General features: G+C 36.2%; 1 protein-coding gene across 1 annotated transcript in view; it reads left to right on the forward strand.

Moving 5' to 3' along the window:
- gnai2a (guanine nucleotide binding protein (G protein), alpha inhibiting activity polypeptide 2a) overlaps positions 1 to 19,188 on the forward strand; it is a 67,544-nt gene extending 48,356 nt beyond the window's left edge. The window contains exons 2-9 of the mRNA XM_051912089.1: positions 3,088 to 3,130; positions 5,374 to 5,515; positions 10,479 to 10,639; positions 13,999 to 14,127; positions 15,704 to 15,833; positions 16,762 to 16,915; positions 17,892 to 18,109; positions 18,196 to 19,188. Of these exons, the coding sequence (XP_051768049.1) occupies positions 3,088 to 3,130; positions 5,374 to 5,515; positions 10,479 to 10,639; positions 13,999 to 14,127; positions 15,704 to 15,833; positions 16,762 to 16,915; positions 17,892 to 18,082 (950 nt within the window). The 3' untranslated portion in view covers positions 18,083 to 18,109; positions 18,196 to 19,188. The remainder of the gene's footprint in view (positions 1 to 3,087; positions 3,131 to 5,373; positions 5,516 to 10,478; positions 10,640 to 13,998; positions 14,128 to 15,703; positions 15,834 to 16,761; positions 16,916 to 17,891; positions 18,110 to 18,195) is intronic.
- The last annotated feature ends 790 nt before the right edge of the window (positions 19,189 to 19,978 follow it).

The raw sequence follows: 19,978 nt of genomic DNA on the forward strand, positions 1-19,978 counted from the left end.
CTTTTACAAATTAATGGTTTAGTTTAGAGTTTTATTTTTGATTAATTTTAAATTTATTTTAAAATATTTTAATATAATTTATTGGAATCAACATAATGTGAAATTAATTATCGTGCATCCCTAAAAAATGCAAATCCCGCTGTTTTTTTTTCTTTCTTTCTTTCTGAGAATTATTTTCAAGTTATGGCGATACTGATAAATTGTGGATATTAATGTCTTTACCACATTTGTTTTTAAATTCTTCTGGAAAAACTACTGCAAGTGAAAACAGGTTGGATTTAATTGGTAGTGTGCTGAAAATCCAGCCCATAGTGTAATAAATGTTCTTAGAAACGGGAAGAAGACTATTGCTGTCCTGGTGGAATCACTGGTAATGTTTAAAATGAGTTTTATGGGAGATGGCACACGAATTTCAGTTCTGAGACCCTACAAAGGATCTATAACCATAATTGGATAAATTGGAGAGATGTAGCATGCTTCAGTGTGTAGCTCATTTAAAAGAGAGTTTTGCAGGAAATCCATCACACAGCATCTGTTCGGTTGAGTGCTGCTCATACGATGACCTTTGTCTTTTGTTATGGTTTAAAACGTATTCCGTGGAAGTGTCGCCAATGCCTGATGTTTTATTCACAGACAATAACTAAAACATATACGGCCACATCCTTCAGGTGCACAACACTAGTTGTGCGAATGTTAATACACAATAGATGCGTTGAGTCACACAGGCATTAATTTTCCCATGTGGGCCGTCCCGTCTCCTGTCTGTACTCTAAGGGATTGAGCACAATAGGAATTGAGCACAATAGGAATTCACACAGCTTGCATTTGTGTTCAATTTGTTTATTAAAAGCTTTTAAATACTCATGATTGAATACTAATACTCTTAAATACTCATCAAAAGTCAGATGAAAGAAATTTAGTATGAAAGAAAGAAGTAAACAAGAATCATAACTATTTAGATAATTATAATGACAACTCTATTGGCATCCACACCAATGCACCATAACTTTGTTTATTATATGTGCCAACAGTTATTTGCCGATATCATTCCTCTGTGTCATTATCGTTACAGATAGAATTAGAGCAATTATTAAAACTTTATAGTTGTAGGGACCTATTTAATATATTACTATTGTACAGTAGGATATCTACAATATTTACAATAAACCTCTATTGTGCAGCACTTTGTTTGGAATAATTTGTATTCTCTATTGTAATGCGATTTCATGAGTAATACAGTGCAGTGATTGGACTGAAAGAGTTCATTCTCATGAATAATTTGGAGAAAAGCTCAGAAAGTGATGGCTTAGATGCATACTATCAAAGACTGTAGAATAACACAAGACGCGTCACTCGTATTGTTTTGAATGGGAGAAAGTGCAAGGCGTAATATGGCGGAATAAGTCCCGCCTTCTAAATAAGAGCCAATCACCAATTGGTAAAGTAATTGGTAAAGCCTCCAAAATGAGACACGAGGCGTATTTAGGACTGCACATTAGCTTGATCCAGCCTGAAAAATAGTTTTTTTTTTTTTTTTTTTTTGTCATGATTCGAGCGTTTAGAAACAAAACTTTGAGGCAGTTGTCAGATTTCATTGGTAATTTCAAATATTAAATTTAATCGAAAGCCTGGCAAACAGCTTTGGAGAATATGATGTTTCCCCATTCTTAGACTTGCATGCCCGAGAGGCGTATCAAAGATGGCCGCCGAGTTAAATGACTTGTCTTAAAGGGACTTTAAATACTATCCAGCCAGTCACAACTCCAAAACATATAGCTTACATTTTGTAACATTAGTTCAATTTTGCTTTTTAAACCAGAAGAAATGGCTTTAAAAAAACAAAAAACAATGACCACTTTCCCCTTAATAATCAACATAATGAGTGATATCATTGTTTTTAGGGCTGCAACAACTTAACGCATTTCTATGGACAAAATGCGTCTAAAAATAGTGGAGGAAACCGAGTAGGAACAGAGAGGAAATAAAAAAGAAAATCCGATTAATTGAAGAACTAATCGACCAACTAATCGATTTATCAAAATAATCATTAGTTGCAGTCCTAATTGTTTTCAGTGATGTGCAATCTGTACATCTCTGTTATCTCACAAAATGTATTTCATGGTTTCATGACCCTTTAATGCTAACTTTCTAAAGGTGCAGTAGCAGCAAAAATCTTTCAAATGAAAGCCACAAACTGATGTGTGACTGAAGTTTAAATGGCTGCCATCTCGGTAAGATGTGGGAGATCTGATTTTGCATGTTTTAGGTGTTGACACCAGCTGCTCAAGTGTGAAGTTGTCTCTGCACATAGAAAAAGTGGGTGTAAACGTGTGGCACGTTGACAGGTGTGCTAACACCAGGATTTTTAAATCCAGTAGGGCATCTTTTGAGATAATACCACACACACTCTCACACATCTCTTCATTATCTTCAGATACTATTTCATTGGAGTTTGAGGTCAGCATTACATAGTTTTCCGCTCGTTTTGGAGCATAAGCCATTTAGAGTTATGTAAGAAGGTCTCACACTGACGGCCGGGGGCAGTGCTGCATCTCAGAGCTGCGTGTCATGTGACACAAACTTGTTCCCCGCAGCGCAAATGTGCCAATCCACATCAGATGCCTCGGTCTGACATGTGCATGTTTGTTTTTGAGATATTAGAAGGTGCTTGTGGGAGCTTGTTGATTCTAGCGTATGGCCGTTATGTTTTGTGTGTTTATATAATGTTCGAATGAGGGAGTTAGATGTCAAATGAGTAGCATGCCCCTACAGGCCTGTGGAAATTACGCTGATAAGACCTCGTTTCCTGTTTGTGAAGCACTCAGACATCTCCATTAAAGGCCAAACTTGATAAACACCAGGTCTGTGAGAGAATGGAATGCTAAAGATCGACAGCCAAGTCAGCAATACTTGAGTTACTGGAAGTATAGGCTACACACACTACAGAGTAGGCATTAGCGCTAATACTCTGACTAGACGGGAAAAAAACACTGACTGTGAGCTTGCTTTCCTGTCTGCAGATGAAATGTGTGTGAGTGTTTTTTTTTTTGTTTGTTTTTTTAACCCTTTGTTTTGTTTCTGTCACAGGTGCTGGAGAATCGGGGAAGAGCACCATCGTAAAACAGATGAAGTGAGTGAACGACAATTTTCTCTCCTCAAATTCTCTTGCTCTCTTCCAGACATGTGCCAGCTGTTGATGCTGGTGTGGATAATATGAGAGGGAACAGCTGCAACTCTACAGTGAGAAAATGTTAAAAAAGAAAATAACTCTCTCAAATGCGCGCACGCATTCGTTCACATGGTGCATTGGGAGTTTTTTTTTTTTTTTTTGCCCCTTCTTAATGAACTCAAAGTGCACATACTCGTACACAAACCCCAGAGCTCTAGTTTAGAATCATTCATTTCAGTGAATCAGTTCATTTTCACAGCTTCAATGAATCAGTTCTAAGGCCGCTGGCTAGTCTATTGAACGTGTTGTTATTCAGTAGGGCTGCTCGAGTAATTGAAATTAAACCGCATGTGATTTGGCAATTGGCTGCAGATTTTTTTTTTTTTTTATTGTGCAGCTTGTCAGTGAAGCATGGCTAAATGCTGCTCCATCTGAAAACCAGAGGGCGTTCTCACACAGAAACTCCAAATATGCTCCGAAGAAGAAAGATAACGCACATAGTTCCAGGAAATCCGCTATAGCTGAATAAACAGAAGAATGAAACGATTTGATTGATTAAGCATGACTAATAAACACACGACTACAACAATATATGGTTTAGTTCTTCAAGCCTTCTCGGGTATTTTCATGATAATAAAGTACATTTATAATGCAATGCTAATGCAATAGCCTTTATCACTGTATAGAATACTATGAAATAATATGTTGTTTGCCTTGTTCTGTGTAAGAAGCCTCGTCATCTTACAGAAGAATGTTATTTCAAACACTCGACTGACATTATGAAGTGAATTTGGAATAAAAACATGTTATTAAACGTGATTTCGGGTTAATTTCGATTACTTTGATTAATCGAGCAGCACTATTATTCAGTTAGCTAGACAAGTTTAAAGTTGCAATATTCCGAAAGTAGCAACAGATCTTTTCTTTGGTATTGTGACGTACATCCAAGTGAAATTGATTATTGAAAAGAAAAAATGTTGGCCGGAGTCTTTATTCAATCTACCGGTTGTTGATTGGATGGACGCAGATCTGAATGCAAGCTTGAGGTCGATTTTAAGAAAGGGAACGGGTTTATGCGGAGAAAATTATTGGAGAAATCTGACATGCATCACCAGAGAGAAGTGTGTCGTTTAACTGAAAGATCGAGTTATAACATTTTGACGTTTAAATTAAATGCAGGCGTGGATGAATCACTCACAGTAAGATCAGTAACATGCCTTTTAAAAATATATGGGGTGAATTTCTATATCATGCCAACTTTAATTAGTGTAATTTGCTCAGAACGTTATTTTCACCATAACAGAAAAGTGATTGTGGAAGAAGAACTCTTTATATAACACCCCTTGTGACAATGATATAGATAATGATCATGCATTGATAATAATACATGAAATTGTGTTTGCCTTATTGGCATACTTGAGTATTTTCAGGTCTTACAGATAGTTTGTCTCAAAACCGAGCAAGTTGCCTACCTAGAAAGCAATTTTTGGCATCAGATGATTGATTAAATGTTACAAACATAACACTAATGGCTAGAAATTCTGTCAGCTTACATGTCATCTTATCTCACACTCCCATAAGCAGCTGTGGATGTGGTTGTGTGCGTGTAGTCAGGCCCCTGGCAGCAGTTAATGCTGTTTATCTGACCTTGACCTCTGCTGCTCTTCTTACGCCTCTGTTTCCCAAATCAGTTTTACACTCTAATCACTCTGATGGAAAATGTTTACTACTTCATCTCATTACTGAATGCATCACGACACGCACGCACCCTGATCTGGGGCACAATAGCAACTTTTATTCTGTAATAATAGAATTACATTATAAAAAAATGACTCTAGTAGTGCAATTGTGAAATATTATTACAATTCAAAATAGCTATTTTAATATATATATATATATATATATATATATATATATTTGTTTTTTTTTTATTATTATTTATTTAACCTCTATTTAACCAGGAAAGACTCACTGAGATTAAAAATCTTTCATTTCTTATTATTATCAATGTTGAAAACATTGAAAAAGCTTAATATTCTTGTGGAAACCATGATACATTTTTTCAGGATTATAAATATAAAGTTTTTTTTTTATTTTTTATTTTTTTTTTATAACAGTATAAAAGTTTTTCTGTCACTTTTCATCAATGGCTAAATATACTGTACAAAACTGATTGATTGATTGTCTATGTGTCCGTTTTGCAGGATTATCCATGAGGATGGCTACTCGGAGGAAGAGTGCAAGAAGTATCGAGCGGTGGTCTACAGTAACACCATCCAGTCCATCATGGCCATCATTAAAGCCATGAGCAACCTCAAGATCGAATATGAGGACAATGGCAGAGCGGTGAGTACACACAGCATTCCCTCTGCAAATAAATCACACACACACAGTGTGTGTGTAACACTGTACAGAGGCCCACCACCCTCACATGATCCCTAGTCTCAAAGCCAGACTTTTGATCGGTATAAAGTCTGGTAAGCACTAGGGATGTCATGATACCAAAAATCTAGTAGTCGGTACTGATACCACCAAAAGTACATGATACTCGATACCAAAGCCGATGGTCGGTAATAAAAATAGATTGAATAAACACATTAGAAGCAGTGGCATAAATAAATACAATAGAATAAAGATACAAATTAAACAATGCTGTGTATTTTTAAGGTAGATCTAACAGTAGTATTCAAGTAAAAATACCACAGAAATTGAATAATCAAATATAAAATAACATGCATAGTTATTATTTATTATCAGTGTTGAGAACAGTTGTGCTGCTAAATATTTTTGTGGAAACTGATTTTTTTAATTTTTTTTATTTTATTTTTTTTTATTATGAATAGGAAGTTCCAAGGAACAGCTTTTATTATTTGAACTAGAAGTCTTTTCTAACATTATAAATGTCTTTACTGTCACTTTAGATCAATTTAATTAATCCTTTCTGAATAAAAGTATTAACTTCTTTTAACCTTTTTAATGGTACCAGCCTGAAAATTTCCAAATGCAACTTTGTTTCCTGTCAGAATGTTGAAACTTGTACACTGTGACCTGCAAAAATTGCATAAAGCCAGGCAATCAGATTACAAATAGTGATTCCAGCCTTCTCTTGTCCTCCTTGTTGTGTGATATCCATTAGATGCTCACACGAACAGTCCACTGGCCATCTGAGAATGAGTCAAAGAAAACTATAGCTTATTCTTCCTGTTCTGCTCTGTGTCCTCTAAAAGACTACAGATCAAATATAGCACAATAAATCTCTTTTAATCTGCGGTCTATGCACCAATCCACAAAACCTGCAAAGTGTAAAAGTGTAAAAAGAAAGGAAAAAAGAGAATGAGCAAGTGGAGTGTTAGCTTGCCATCTAGGATGTCTAGAGAACAGCCTGAAGGCAGCAATATGTTCAGTGCATCTGATCCACCTGAGGCTCTGGAAAAACACTGATCTCTATCAGATTTATCCTCACTATATATTAGAATCATTGATAGTCTAGATTTACAGTCATTCACTGAATGTACAGGGTTAACACTGTCTGAATGGAAGGAAGTAGGACGCAGGAGTCTCGAGACCTGTTATTAAAAGTCAGACTTCTTATAACTTGTCAGAGCATCTTAAAAAAGCAGCACTCATGGTGCAGAAAATGAAGTGAAGAATGGCTCCTTTAAAACAATACAGACTCTTGTGTTTATGTGTGTGTGTGTGTTTAGCAGCAGTGTGTAGTTTAATTAGACGGGTGAAGGGAGAGATAGATGATTGTGTCTCCGTTCTGGGAATAGAGCTGTAAAGTGCTGTGAGAGAAGCTAACAACATCTCTCCATCACGTTTAATTAGTGAGAGAGAGAGAGAGAGAGAGAGAGAGAGAGAGAGAGAGAGAGATATCTGTTGGAGACATTCCTCAAGTGTGTCTCTTTCTTTCTCGTTTATGTCATGTTTGATGTGGGACATGTTAAACTATGTATTTTAAAGTCATTAAGTCAGTGGGTTGTCTGAACGACTAGTTGACTAGTCTGTTAAGTTTCCTTAAGCTAGTTCAGAGTCATGTCCACCAGACACTGATCAGACGCATTTCTGAGCGATTTATCAGGGGTGCCAGGGCAGGTCGAGGGCTGGATTGGGAGAAACATCACTTTGTGGAGGTTAAATATTTTAGTTAGTTGTAGGGATGTGCCCGAAGCCGAATACCATATTTGGAAAGGAAATGACGTGTACTAGGGAGCCCCTAAAGGGAATACACATGAGATGGGAGGAAAAAATATATTTCTTTCTATATATATATATATATATATATAATATGCGTTCTCTCGCAATTATACAGTTGGGTAATTGTAATGTAAATAATTTGCCAGCATCAGGAAGCTGCTGTTAATATGCGGAGTATTGAAATCACTTTTGAACGCGCGCATGCGCGCTTTTACTTTCACTTTCGAGATTCGCAATCACACTTGCTGTGTGTTTACTAGGGGGGCGTCAGTACTTATCACAAGATTAGATATTTGTCAGTGACGCTTAGGAACTGCAAACCATTCACCATTGTCCTATCAGCCATCTCTCCTTACTCTCTTTACGTGGTAAGTGAAATCTGTTGTACTACAAAGTAACAGGCTCCTGCTAGCAAACGACTAACCATGTCCCTTTCGGGGCTCCGTAGACTGTGTTTTTTTTCCCCCTGTGCCTTTCCGAATACAAATTTAGAATTCGGGCACGCCCCTAGTTAGTTGAACCTTGGTGTATAAATCATACCTGCAAACTAGTTGCTTTTCGGCATAATTCGCCATTTTGAATTAAAATGTCATTTTTGTGAATCGTGTATATAGTTGTTGGGGCTAATTTCCCATAGACTGGAGTGAGACCATAGACGTCTCTCGAGCTGTCGCAATCTTTTTTTGGCCTTCTTTAATGTGGTGTGACCGATCGCTGTAGAATTTCAGTTCAAGCGAAGCAGCAGCGTGAAGCGCATGTGAACCGATCATCTCTTCCACTTTACTACTAGTTACAGCACGAAATAAACATGAACATCAGAAGGTTTGTTGAAAGATACAGTACAATTTACCGAAATCTGTATCGTCTCATGTAATCGCTCAATGACTTTCTACCACGGATAGAGGTCAATAAAATGGCTTATAAACAGTGTCACATAACATCACATTTACCTCAGAAAGGTCATTCAGTGTCCAAAAACTCATTAGTCAGCTAGAAACATGAACTTAGAGAGGAGCATTTTGCTAAATATATGCACTATATTGCATATTCATTATATTTTTACTGAACCTGTTCTTCAAAAGTTAATGTATGTTTGAATAAATTTGTTTTATGACAGCCACAATTTAAATGTTTATATTTAAAGAAAAAAAACAAGTAGAAACATAATTGTCATTAAATTTGTATTCTGACATTATTATAAAACTTCCTTGCATGTAATTTAAATGTAATTAGCGTACAAATCAGTTAATTCTCATTTTAACTAAAAAAATGTCCACAAAATGGGCCAATATTGGGGTTTGTTTTGTTAGGATACCAGAATTTCAGTAGTCGATACCAGTGCCAGTAAAATTTCACAGTTCTCTGTACCAAATTTGGTATTTCTGTACCAAATTTCTTAATGCACAGATCTGTTTTGATTTTTTTTTTTTTTTTTTTTTTTTTTTTTTTTTTTTTTGTCCCAGTGTCTCAGAGCAGTTCAGTTCACAGTAAATGCTGCTCCACACAAACTCATCTTTGCATCTGCTCTGAGTTTGGGTCGTTCATAATGAGCATTTGGGAATGCAACATGTGCCAACCATCTTCCCAAACTTGTAATAAGAAGCGCTTATAAACCGACTGTTTGCTCCCTGGGGTTCTATGCCAAAATAAAAGCTTGATGATTTACGGTTTGAAAATGAAGAAGCTATAAATATTAGTATTATAATTTTATAGTTTTACTGTAATATAAAATTATTATTAATTACATTTTGAAATAAATTTTTTATCAGAAAAATTGCAATTACATTTTTCCCTGAATCGTGCAGCCCTGCTTTTTATAGACATGAGTGATTTCTGACAGGTAGTAGAACAAGATAACAATCTAAATATAATAGTGGACCTCACAAATCACCATCTTGATCCATCCCTATGCATAAGGCAGGAAGAGGAACATTGGCCAGTGTACCTTTTAAACCGTGTGAGCGAGTGCATGTGTTAACCATATGTCACAGTTTGAGCAGTGTGTTTTAGACACGTGGAAAACAGCATCCCGTGGGGCTGATCGCTGTTTTTTTTTTTTTTCTCTCTCTCTCTCTCTCTCTCTCTCTCTCTCGCTCTCGCTCTCGCTCTCTTCTCTTGAGGCTGTAAATCTTTTAAAAGGCCTGTAACCATCCTGTCCTCTCTCTATTCATATCTATTGGCTTTTTTCCCACCACCTAGTAAAAGAACTTACAGTATGCCTGTTTTGAAATAGATATTCAAGCATTCCTTGAATTTACAAGCTACTTAACTTCTGAATTGTGAAACACTGTGTCATTTCACCTTTTACGATATCTGTAATCTACAGTAGCACACAGTTTAGGAATTCATCACGTCTCCTAGAAGCGCAGGGTCGGTTGTGTCACACGTCTCTCAGCCCATCACTTCTGCTCATGGCTCCCATGTTCCGCCTCAGGGCTGACTTCCTGTGACCTATTTCAGCTCCATGGTGGGAGGGGTTTTGGCATGAGACGCCATTCCTTCAACATGCACTCTGTGAGGAGAGAGACAGATATGTAGGTAGATGGTTATTTTTGTAGTTCTGAGAGAGACTCAGATGTGATAGTAGAATCTAGAGGTAAGAGCTAGTCAGGAAACTGGTTCATTGGTTCCTTCTCTCTGTTTTTTCTCTCAGGGGATGCATAGCTCACATTTGTATACTGCACTTTTGACCTGCCTTGCAAATAAATCTCTAAATCATCAAGTAACACCCCACCCCACCCCAAAAGCACACATACACACGTGCACACACAGCAACAACAGCTAGAATCTCCCTCCTCCCAGAATGCCACCATGCAACTGGTCTGTCTTCATGCCAAAGGATGTTTAGGAAATGCAAATTTCTAGTGTTTTTTAAACAATATTTCTTTTTACCGACATTCACTACTTTATACTCTCTCTCTCTCTCTCTCTCTCTATATATATATATATATATATATATGTGTATATATATATAATATATATATGTGTATATATATATATATATATATATATATATATATATATATATATATATATATATATATATGTTTCTGTATTTCTGTACTAATGTGCATTATTTTTTAGTGGATCTGTTTATTTGTTTGTTTTATAGGATGATGCCCGTCAGTTGTTTGCCCTGGCCGGGGCAGCAGAGGAACAGGGCATCCTGCCTGATGACCTGGCAAATGTCATCACCAGACTGTGGGCTGATGGAGGGGTACAGAACTGCTTCACCCGCGCCAGAGAGTACCAGCTCAACGACTCTGCTGCATAGTGAGTTCTCGTTCCGTTGTTGATCAGAAATGATATTGACCATTTGTCAATGACCATTCGTCAATATTCATGTCAAGTTAATATCATAACTCATAATGTGCAGCCTGTCAGATGCTAAATATGCATTTACAGATGGAACAGCGTGGTGCACTATAGCATTGTGGGTATTTTTCTTGAAATATAAACGTATTCAAATATTCAAAGGTTTTATATAGACACCAAAACCACTCTGCTATATATCAAAATAATATAAGTTAATATAAATGTCTTTCTAAATGAAGCACTAAACTAAAACTGACACCTACCCAAGAGTCCCTTTAAATTCAAAAGGGATAGAAAGATGAAATTGTGTGATGAGAACGAGCAGGATCGGATCGATACGTCAAAGCGAGCAGAAGCTCTGGCATTAACAGTTAACGGTCCGTTGAAAAACCAATTGCTATTAAATGGAGGGTTGGACTGGGTCAGGATTTCCATGAATTTTCCCATGCTTGATACACTTAGAATCAATCAGGGGTAGGCGGAACGTTCTCTCACTGGGGGATCACAGTCGATTTGGCCTTGAATTAGGAAATGAATCATGATGTCATTTGTTGGTGGGAAAAGAGATTGTGGAAGGATAGTGGGAGCTCTAATCTTAGTTTTCATAATATTTAGTTGTGTTTGCTAGGTTCAGCAGATGTTTATGTGAGAGGGTTTATATCCTTTGTGTGTGGGTGGGTGGAGAGAAGTGTGGTTTAACAGAGGCAGCCACTCCTTCCCCACCCTCAGAACAGAGGCTAAAATGTCTCTGTCAAAAAGAATAACAAAACCTCCTTTTAGAGAGATGCAGTCTATAGAAATTATAATTAGCTTATATTAAAAACAATAAATAAAAATAGAAACTCTCCACATACACACTAGCTTTCAAGGGTTTGGAATCAGTTTTTTTTTTTTTTTTAATGTAGATATAAATACTTTAATTCAGCAGTGATGCATTAAATTGATCAAAAGTGACAGTAAAGACTTACATTGTTACAAATTCTGAAAATTTCTCACAAAAAATTGAATGTTCTATTCACAATTTTCAACATTGATAATAATAAGAACTTTAATATACACACATTTAGAGTTTGAGTTTAAACTGGCATAATGTATAGAAAATCTGTCATTATTGCAAAATAAACCCTGAAAGGATATTTAGAACCCAAATACAATTGCACAAATACTACTTGCCAAATAAATGAATGGAATATAAATTTTGACTTTAAATCATTTTATTATGCGAGAAGAAAGAAATTGCAGAGTGATATGAGACATATGTATCGACATATAAAACTGTCACAGCTATAAAGGAATTGGATGACATTGGGCGATGGTTCAGAATCATGATTCAAATTCATCCCAGAGGTGTATAATGGAGTTGAGGTTCACTTTGTGAAGGCTAATGGAGCTCTTCTGCATCAGACTTGGTGAGACATTTCTTTATGGTGTTCATGTACAATTCACAATGCCCTCCCAAAACTAAGGAGGGCATTCAAAATGCCCTCTCAAAACTAAGTTAGAAGCACACAGTTCTCTAAAAAATGCTGTAGCGTTAAGATTAGTTTTTTACTGGAACTAAGGAGCCTGGAATTGGAACATATTTTTGGCCAAGTTTCATGAAATCTTCCCAGCCTCTGAACCAGAGCCAGATGTCAAGCACAGCTCCTGTTCCAGGGAAAAAAAACAAGACAAACTTCCTTTGCACAGATCTTGCCATACACACTTACTGTGTTTAGAATAGAATAACAGTACTAGTTGTGCCTATATCAGTAAATAGAATGTACTGAATCCCATCAGATGTTTTATACTGGTGTATTATTTTGAACAGCCACTGTAGCATTGGCGTATTGTTCTCATTAGAGATCAGCTACAGTGTCAGACTGTACTCTTGGCTTTGATAAACTCTAGCTGCTTTTATCAGAGACATGACTTTAATTCCCCGAACCTTAAATGATAGCAGGTGGTCATTAATCTCTCTCTATACACAGTCAGTACAGCCCATAGTCCTGCACCCTACAGGCTAGATCTTTCGTTGCATAAATCAGAGCACACCACGTGCTGAAGTGTGAATAAAATAAGTCTTCAAGAGAGCCCTCCTCTGAAACAAAGCTCACTCGAGCCAAAATGTGAACCTAAATGTTTGCAGTAGTTAAGAACTATAAAAGGCAGCTCTAAGCCATTCTTTGTGAAGAGAGATTATCAGCACTTTTCAATTTGATTTAGGTTGTGCTTGATTTTTTTTTTTTTTTTTTTTTTTTTTTGTGCCTGAGGATTCCAGTGGAGTGCGAGTGTCTGCGGGAATCCACACAAAATTGAGACCACACTAAGAACTGATAAACGTATAACAACTAAGAAAGAAAGAAAACAACTTGGAGGAAATTATCATGCTGTGTTGGTTTCTTGTGATTTTGAAATCCTGAACTGTTGGTTCGTCATGGAACCATACAGTTGAGTTGTAGTGGGATTGTACCGCATTAGCTGGAGCAATAACATTCAGTGTTGCTGGCAGGATTTCTTGCCTACGCAGCTTATCCAAGCTGTGTTACTGTGAGGCTTCATCAGCCATTGATTGGCAGCTGAATGAAGATCTGCATTGTCACTGTCGCAGCCTCCTAGACTAAGATGTGCAATCGTATAATCAGATTTCCAAACAGAGTGTTTTGCATAAGAACATCATCTACAAGGCTTGTTCACACCAATGCTGATACAACTGAGAGACACAGAAGTGTACAATATTTTGCACTACATGTACCAAAAAATATTGAACATTGCTGGTGCCAAAATAGTGGTTTAACTTGAGTGAATATTTAATATTTTATGGCAGAGGTTTTCAAAATAAAGTTGGGTGCTTGGGTGTCTATAGGAAATTTGAGAGAAAAAAAGAATTTTGTAAACAGCGTTGCATTACCACATGAACCCCCTTCTGGATTGGAGTGTGGATTTCCTGTGACCAACTGTATTCGTCGTGTGACTGCATGAACCAAACCGTGACGTCCGTACCATATGGTTCGGGACGAATGCATGTACTGATGTACTGTTACACCCCATATATATATATATATATATATATATATATATATAGGGGGTGTAACGGTACATGTATTCCTCTCGAACCGTACAGCATGGACATCACTGTTCGGTTCATGCAGTCACACAACAAATACAGTCAGTCAATACAGCAATTTTATACAGTAGTGAGCATATTGAAAGTGTATCTAGTTAGAAGGAAATGCTATTGATGCAATACAATTAACTACAATATTTATAAGGAAGACAGAACAGTATTATTTAAAAAAGCGAATTGTTTTGTAGCATCCTGTGTGTGTGTTTTGCAGTTATCTGAATGACATGGACAGGATAGCCAAAGCAGACTACATCCCAACCCAGCAGGATGTGCTGAGGACCAGAGTCAAGACCACTGGCATCGTAGAGACACATTTCACCTTCAAAGACCTACACTTCAAGTGAGAAATCTCTACGCACATGGATGTCTTTATTTTGCTTAACAGATTTTTTTATTCACACTCTCTAGTAGCCGTGCTAACGTGTGTTCACACACATTCACACTTCAAACAACTCATCTGCCATATCGAACAGTCTCCACTATTTCCGTTAGCTAGCAACACCCTCTTTAACCCTCAGTGGAATCAAGGAATTAATTCCATGCCATCCATGTGTTCTGGCCTGAGGTTTTGGGATTAATTTCTGTTAAAACTGTTGAGGGCGTTTGGTTTACGGAGTTTATGGGATTTAGCGAGGCTGGAATGATTCTCTTTGAATGCGTCTGCTTTAATCTACAGAAGAAATGTCAGCCCAACCTTTATAAAGATCAAACACAAGCCAGCTGTCCAAGATGGTCTATCACTTTATTTAATGACTTGTAAATCATATTATGTATTGTGTGTAAAAAAAAAGAAAAAAAGAAACGAAAATGCCACATAAGAGGGAGGATGATTACGGAATTTCCTAGAAATGCCAATGACGTCTTTTCCAGGTCAACACTGTTGTAGAGACAAGTGTGTGACAGACAGGAAGTCCTAGCTCTTCCAGCCTCCCTCCCTGTCTCATCCATCCTGCTTTCAACCCCTCCATTACCATAGAAACAAAGCCCAGACTCAAATGTCAACAAATGCCAGTGACACATGTGAACGTCCGGACCTAAAGAAGAGGGAGGGACATAATAAATCTCTCTAAGAGCATCAGAATACCGAGTCAGCAACCTCAATATTCTGCTGACAAATCACTGAAAATTTCCCACAAATTTCCAGTGGAAAAAAACAAACTCTAAGAAAAATAGACTTGACCTAGAAAGAGGAATATTGTCATCTTTTACTTGCCCTCAGGTCATATATATATATATATATATATACACACACACACACACACACACACACATATATATATACATATATATATATATATATATATTATACACACACACACACACACATATACATATATATATATATATATATGTATATATATATATATGTGTATATATATATATATATATATATATATATATATATATATATAATATGTGTGTGTGTGTGTGTGTGTATATATATATATATATATATATATATATATATATATATATATATATATATATATATATATATATATATATATAAACAGCATCATAAAACATCATAAAAACAGTCCATTTTTTAAGCCAGTCTAAGTTATTGTTTGCTAATAATCTTCCCCTCTGTCATAACTTACTTGTGCTGCTATTGGTTTAGAACTTTATCATATTTTTTGATTGTTTATGAATGAAAATCATATGTATTTGGATTGACATGACAGAAAATTATGACAAAACTATTCCCTTAGCACAGCATGATATATTAAACAGGCTGTTCTTCTGCCCATTACATCTTTATTGCATTTGTGTCAAATTAAATAAGCTGTCTGCTTATTTGGCTGATTGTATGTTCTGTCTTGCTTTGTAGGTTCTTCAGGCCATTTTTATGATTGATTACTTGTGCGTTTGTCTGTTTGTACTGCTGACCGTTTACATGTCTCCTCTCTCCATAGGATGTTTGATGTCGGCGGCCAGCGTTCAGAGAGGAAGAAGTGGATCCACTGTTTCGAAGGGGTGACAGCCATTATCTTTTGTGTGGCCATGAGTGCGTATGACCTGGTGCTGGCTGAGGATGAAGAAATGGTGAGATCCTTTTAGCTTTTACCCCAGATAAGTTCATAATTCACGGTCCATGACACTTCTAAGAATCAAAGAGGCTGCATTTGTACACTTTTGCACAATTTGTTTTGTTAGTTTCTGGCACCAAAATAGCCATAATTTAGTTGTACATGTGTAAATATGTTTCACCTTCTGTATTGTTAGACTTAAATATGCTGTTTTGCTACTGCACCTTTAAGACTTAAATGTTAGGGTTGGTAAGATTTTTTTTTATTTTTTTATCAAAAGTAGTCAAAACAGTAATATTGTAAAATATTATTCCTGTGGGTGCAAAGCTGACTTTTCAGCATCATTACTCCAGTCTTCAGTGTCACATGATCCTTCAGAAATCACTCTAATATGCTGGTTTGCTGCTCAAGAAACATTTCTTATTATTATCAATGTTGAAAACTTTGGAAGCTTGTTTCCGCCATGAAATAAAAAGATTAAAAAAAAGGTAATTGTGACTTTTTATCTCACAATTCTGACTTTTTCTCGCAATTGTGAGTTTATATCTCACAATTATATCTCACAAAAGACTTTATAAGAGGTAGTTGCGAGTTTATATCGTGCAATTCTGAGGAAAAACAGTCAGAAATGTATCTACTTTTTTTTTATTTTTGTGGAAACCTTGATACATTTTTTTTTTTTTTCCAGTATTCTTTGATGAATAGAAAGTTTAAAAGAACAGCATTTATTTGAAATAAAGGTTTTTTTTTTGTAAAATTATAAACGTCTTTACTGTCAATTTTGATCAATTTAATACACAAGTACTCATTTCTTTCTTTAAAACAAAACAAAACAAAACCTTACTGACCCAAGTTTTTGAACGGTAGTGTAGTTTCATCATATTTCAGGCTGTCATTCATCAATACAGGCCTGAATACTGAACCGTTTCTTAATTCCACCACAGAACCGAATGCATGAGAGCATGAAGCTCTTCGACAGCATCTGCAACAACAAGTGGTTCACCGAGACCTCCATCATCCTCTTCCTCAACAAGAAAGATCTGTTTGAGCAGAAGATCACACACAGCCCCTTGACCATCTGCTTCCCTGAGTATACAGGTACTATAAAACAGCCAACTTCCCAATAAATCATCTAAATCAATTGCACAAGTGCTCCAGAAGTGCTTTTGAGTGCTTTAGATCAATAAAATGCAAGCTCTTGCTTTACCTATGCATTAAAGAAAACATGAAATCAATACAGACCTTTCTAGTTTCTTAATCATTGTATCTAGTCTTTTTGTGCAATAAAAATAAAATAAATGAATCATATTAATTGTTAATATTAATTATATCGTATGTTATGTAGTTCATAAACCTTACTTGCCAGCTTTTTAATGCTACAAGTTACTTATTAACTTATTACATCTGCATTCAACACTTCCAACAATCAGAATCAATGTTGGAACTATGTATTTTTATGTTTTGGGGAAAAAAAGAAGCAGCAAATTGTAATAACTTTCTCTAAGTCTGTACACCCTGGAAAACCAATACTATCAAATGATCCAGTCAAATGTTGACAAATCTGTCCTCCATTATTTCAGGCTCAATATTAATTTCCACCCTGAAATACATCACATTACAGATGTGTTGCTAAAGCCATATTCATGTTGCCTTTGAAACATGCACATATTCGATGTGAAAACAGACCAATCCAAACCAGTTTTATTCAGGCATTTTCAGTCTTTGTGAGGCTGTTCACTTCAAGTGCTCATCGAGGGGTTTATTCAAATGAGGTCCACTTTGGTTGTCCTTCAATGTTGATATCCAAAAGGCCAGGAATTCATTATATCCCATGTAGAGTTGTGCATGGGACATCGATCTAACACAGAGCAGACGGCTTTACTGATATCAATCAATTTGAAGAGATCATGTGTCATTTTAATGATCAAAGCGGGGATCATTGTGAGTGTGTTCTTGGATTTCATGTTGCTTTCCAATTTTTTCGGCTTCCTGTCTGTCACTTATTTTCTGTCTTTCCGTCTTCATCCTTCCCTACTGTTTTCTCATTGTGCTTTGTATTTCCCCTCTCAACAAGGTGCCAACAACTACGACGAGGCCGCCGAGTACATCCGCAGCAAGTTTGAGGACCTGAACAAAAAGAAAGAAACCAAGGAGATATACCCTCACTTCACCTGTGCCACAGACACCAAGAATGTGCAGTTCGTTTTCGACGCTGTCACCGATGTCATCATCAAAAACAACCTGAAGGATTGTGGGCTCTTCTAGAGCACAAAAACAGGAAGATGAGTCTAGGTGAGAAGAAATACACAGAGCGTCCTGCCTAGTTGGACTACTTCGCTCGCCATTCTACTCATAACTTAATTCTCTTCCTCTTTCAGATTACTTGAACAGTTTTGATGACCAGAGGAAGCAGGGGTGGAATAAGTCCCGGGCATCTGCACTGGCCAACCACGACTCCTGCTTCCACACCACAACTGATAGCTCAGAGGAGCCAGACACAATTTAAACGATTGCCAACAACCTTAGCCTCTGTCCTCCCTCCCTCCCAACACCGTCCCATCATTGTGTTTGACATTTTAATATCTGTATTAATAACTCCTTGGGCTATGACCACAAATCGCCAACTGTTGTATTATCCATTGTCGATTTTTGTCGTTTATTTTCTCTCCTTATGTTAATTTTTTTTTTTCTTTCGAGTCATAGCAGAGGCAACAAAAAGTTTTTATATGATACTTTCATTTTGAATCTGAAATTTTATTAATTGCATAATTGCTTATTTTTTAAACAACCAGCTGGCATTGGATATTGAGTATGATTGATTGAAAAAGGAAAGCGCTTTTTTTATGATGTTTACAGTACATGACGTCCTTGTTGATAGCAAAACGGAAAGTTTTCCTGCTTGATGATAGCAAATATATCAATACAAGTAATCAGTTCACATCAGCGTAACATTCCTTTTTAAAATTAAATTTAAAAAAAAAAGTACAAAAAACAAAAAAAAACAAAAAAAAAGCACAAAAAAAAGCTTCACAAATGGGGAAAGAACTGCTAAAATGTAACTGATATTTAAAGTATGTACGTAACAGTATCTAACAATCTTTTTTTCTTCTCTTCTGTCTTCTCATTCCTCTTTCTAGCATTCTGTTTGTGCCTTGACTTCCGTTTACAATGGACTTTATTTTCTCCCCCAGTTGTCCTACTGTACGTAAACATTTCTGCTCCAGAAATTTCACATCATGTAAGAATAAATAGTGATTAATAATGGAAATCTAATTGAGAAAAGGTAGTGTTATTTGTTTCATTTTTTGGTAAAGATTAAAGTTTAAAGTCCTATATAATGATTTAATTTAAATAAAGGTTCATTCACTAGATGAAGCTGTGCCAGCTGTGGTTTTTATTTCAAGTGTACATTTTGTGGAGGTTAATAAGTTCACATCAGTGGCTGAATAATTAATTTAATATCCAATCACAGTAATTAAACACACATTTAAGGACTTACTGTAGGGCATCGACTGGAACATTTTCTAATTTTAGGATATTGTGCTCTAGCTGAAATTGGCCATCCATTACCTGGAGAGGTCTGTAAGAGCATTAACTAACTTAATTATTTAAGAACATTAAGATTCATTTCTTTTCTGAGATCAGATAGCTGGAAGATGAGGCTCCAACCAACGTTGTTCACCCGTTGCTGAATTAAACGAGTAACTCCGTCCTGTTACTGTCGAAAGACATCAGAAAGTCATCTCAGGTTAAATAATTACCATGTGATTATATGGAACATATGCTTCTCAAAATTATAATTACATTCATTTGGAAATGTCTCACACTGTAATCTAACCTGGGTCTTGAGCTTTTCCATCAAACCTCTACAATGAAAGAAAATATGGTTTAAGATCTTAACTAAATTAGTGTTTGGAGAGTGAAATATAAGGCCATGACAGGCCGCAACTCACCATTATACCCTCTTGTATGCTGACTTTTGACAGACTGACACTGCCATCTAGTGACTGCTGTGTAATAATAATAATAATACATTTATTTTGTAGAGCGCCTTTAAAAGTTGCTTTCTCAAAGAACACATCAAAACACAACATTATAAATTAAAACAAATTAAATACCAAATAAACACAAAAAAGAAACATGAAAGAAAGACACTGAATA

The sequence above is a fragment of the Ctenopharyngodon idella genome, chromosome 11, assembly GCF_019924925.1.
Source record: "Ctenopharyngodon idella isolate HZGC_01 chromosome 11, HZGC01, whole genome shotgun sequence".
NCBI lineage: Eukaryota > Metazoa > Chordata > Actinopteri > Cypriniformes > Xenocyprididae > Ctenopharyngodon > Ctenopharyngodon idella.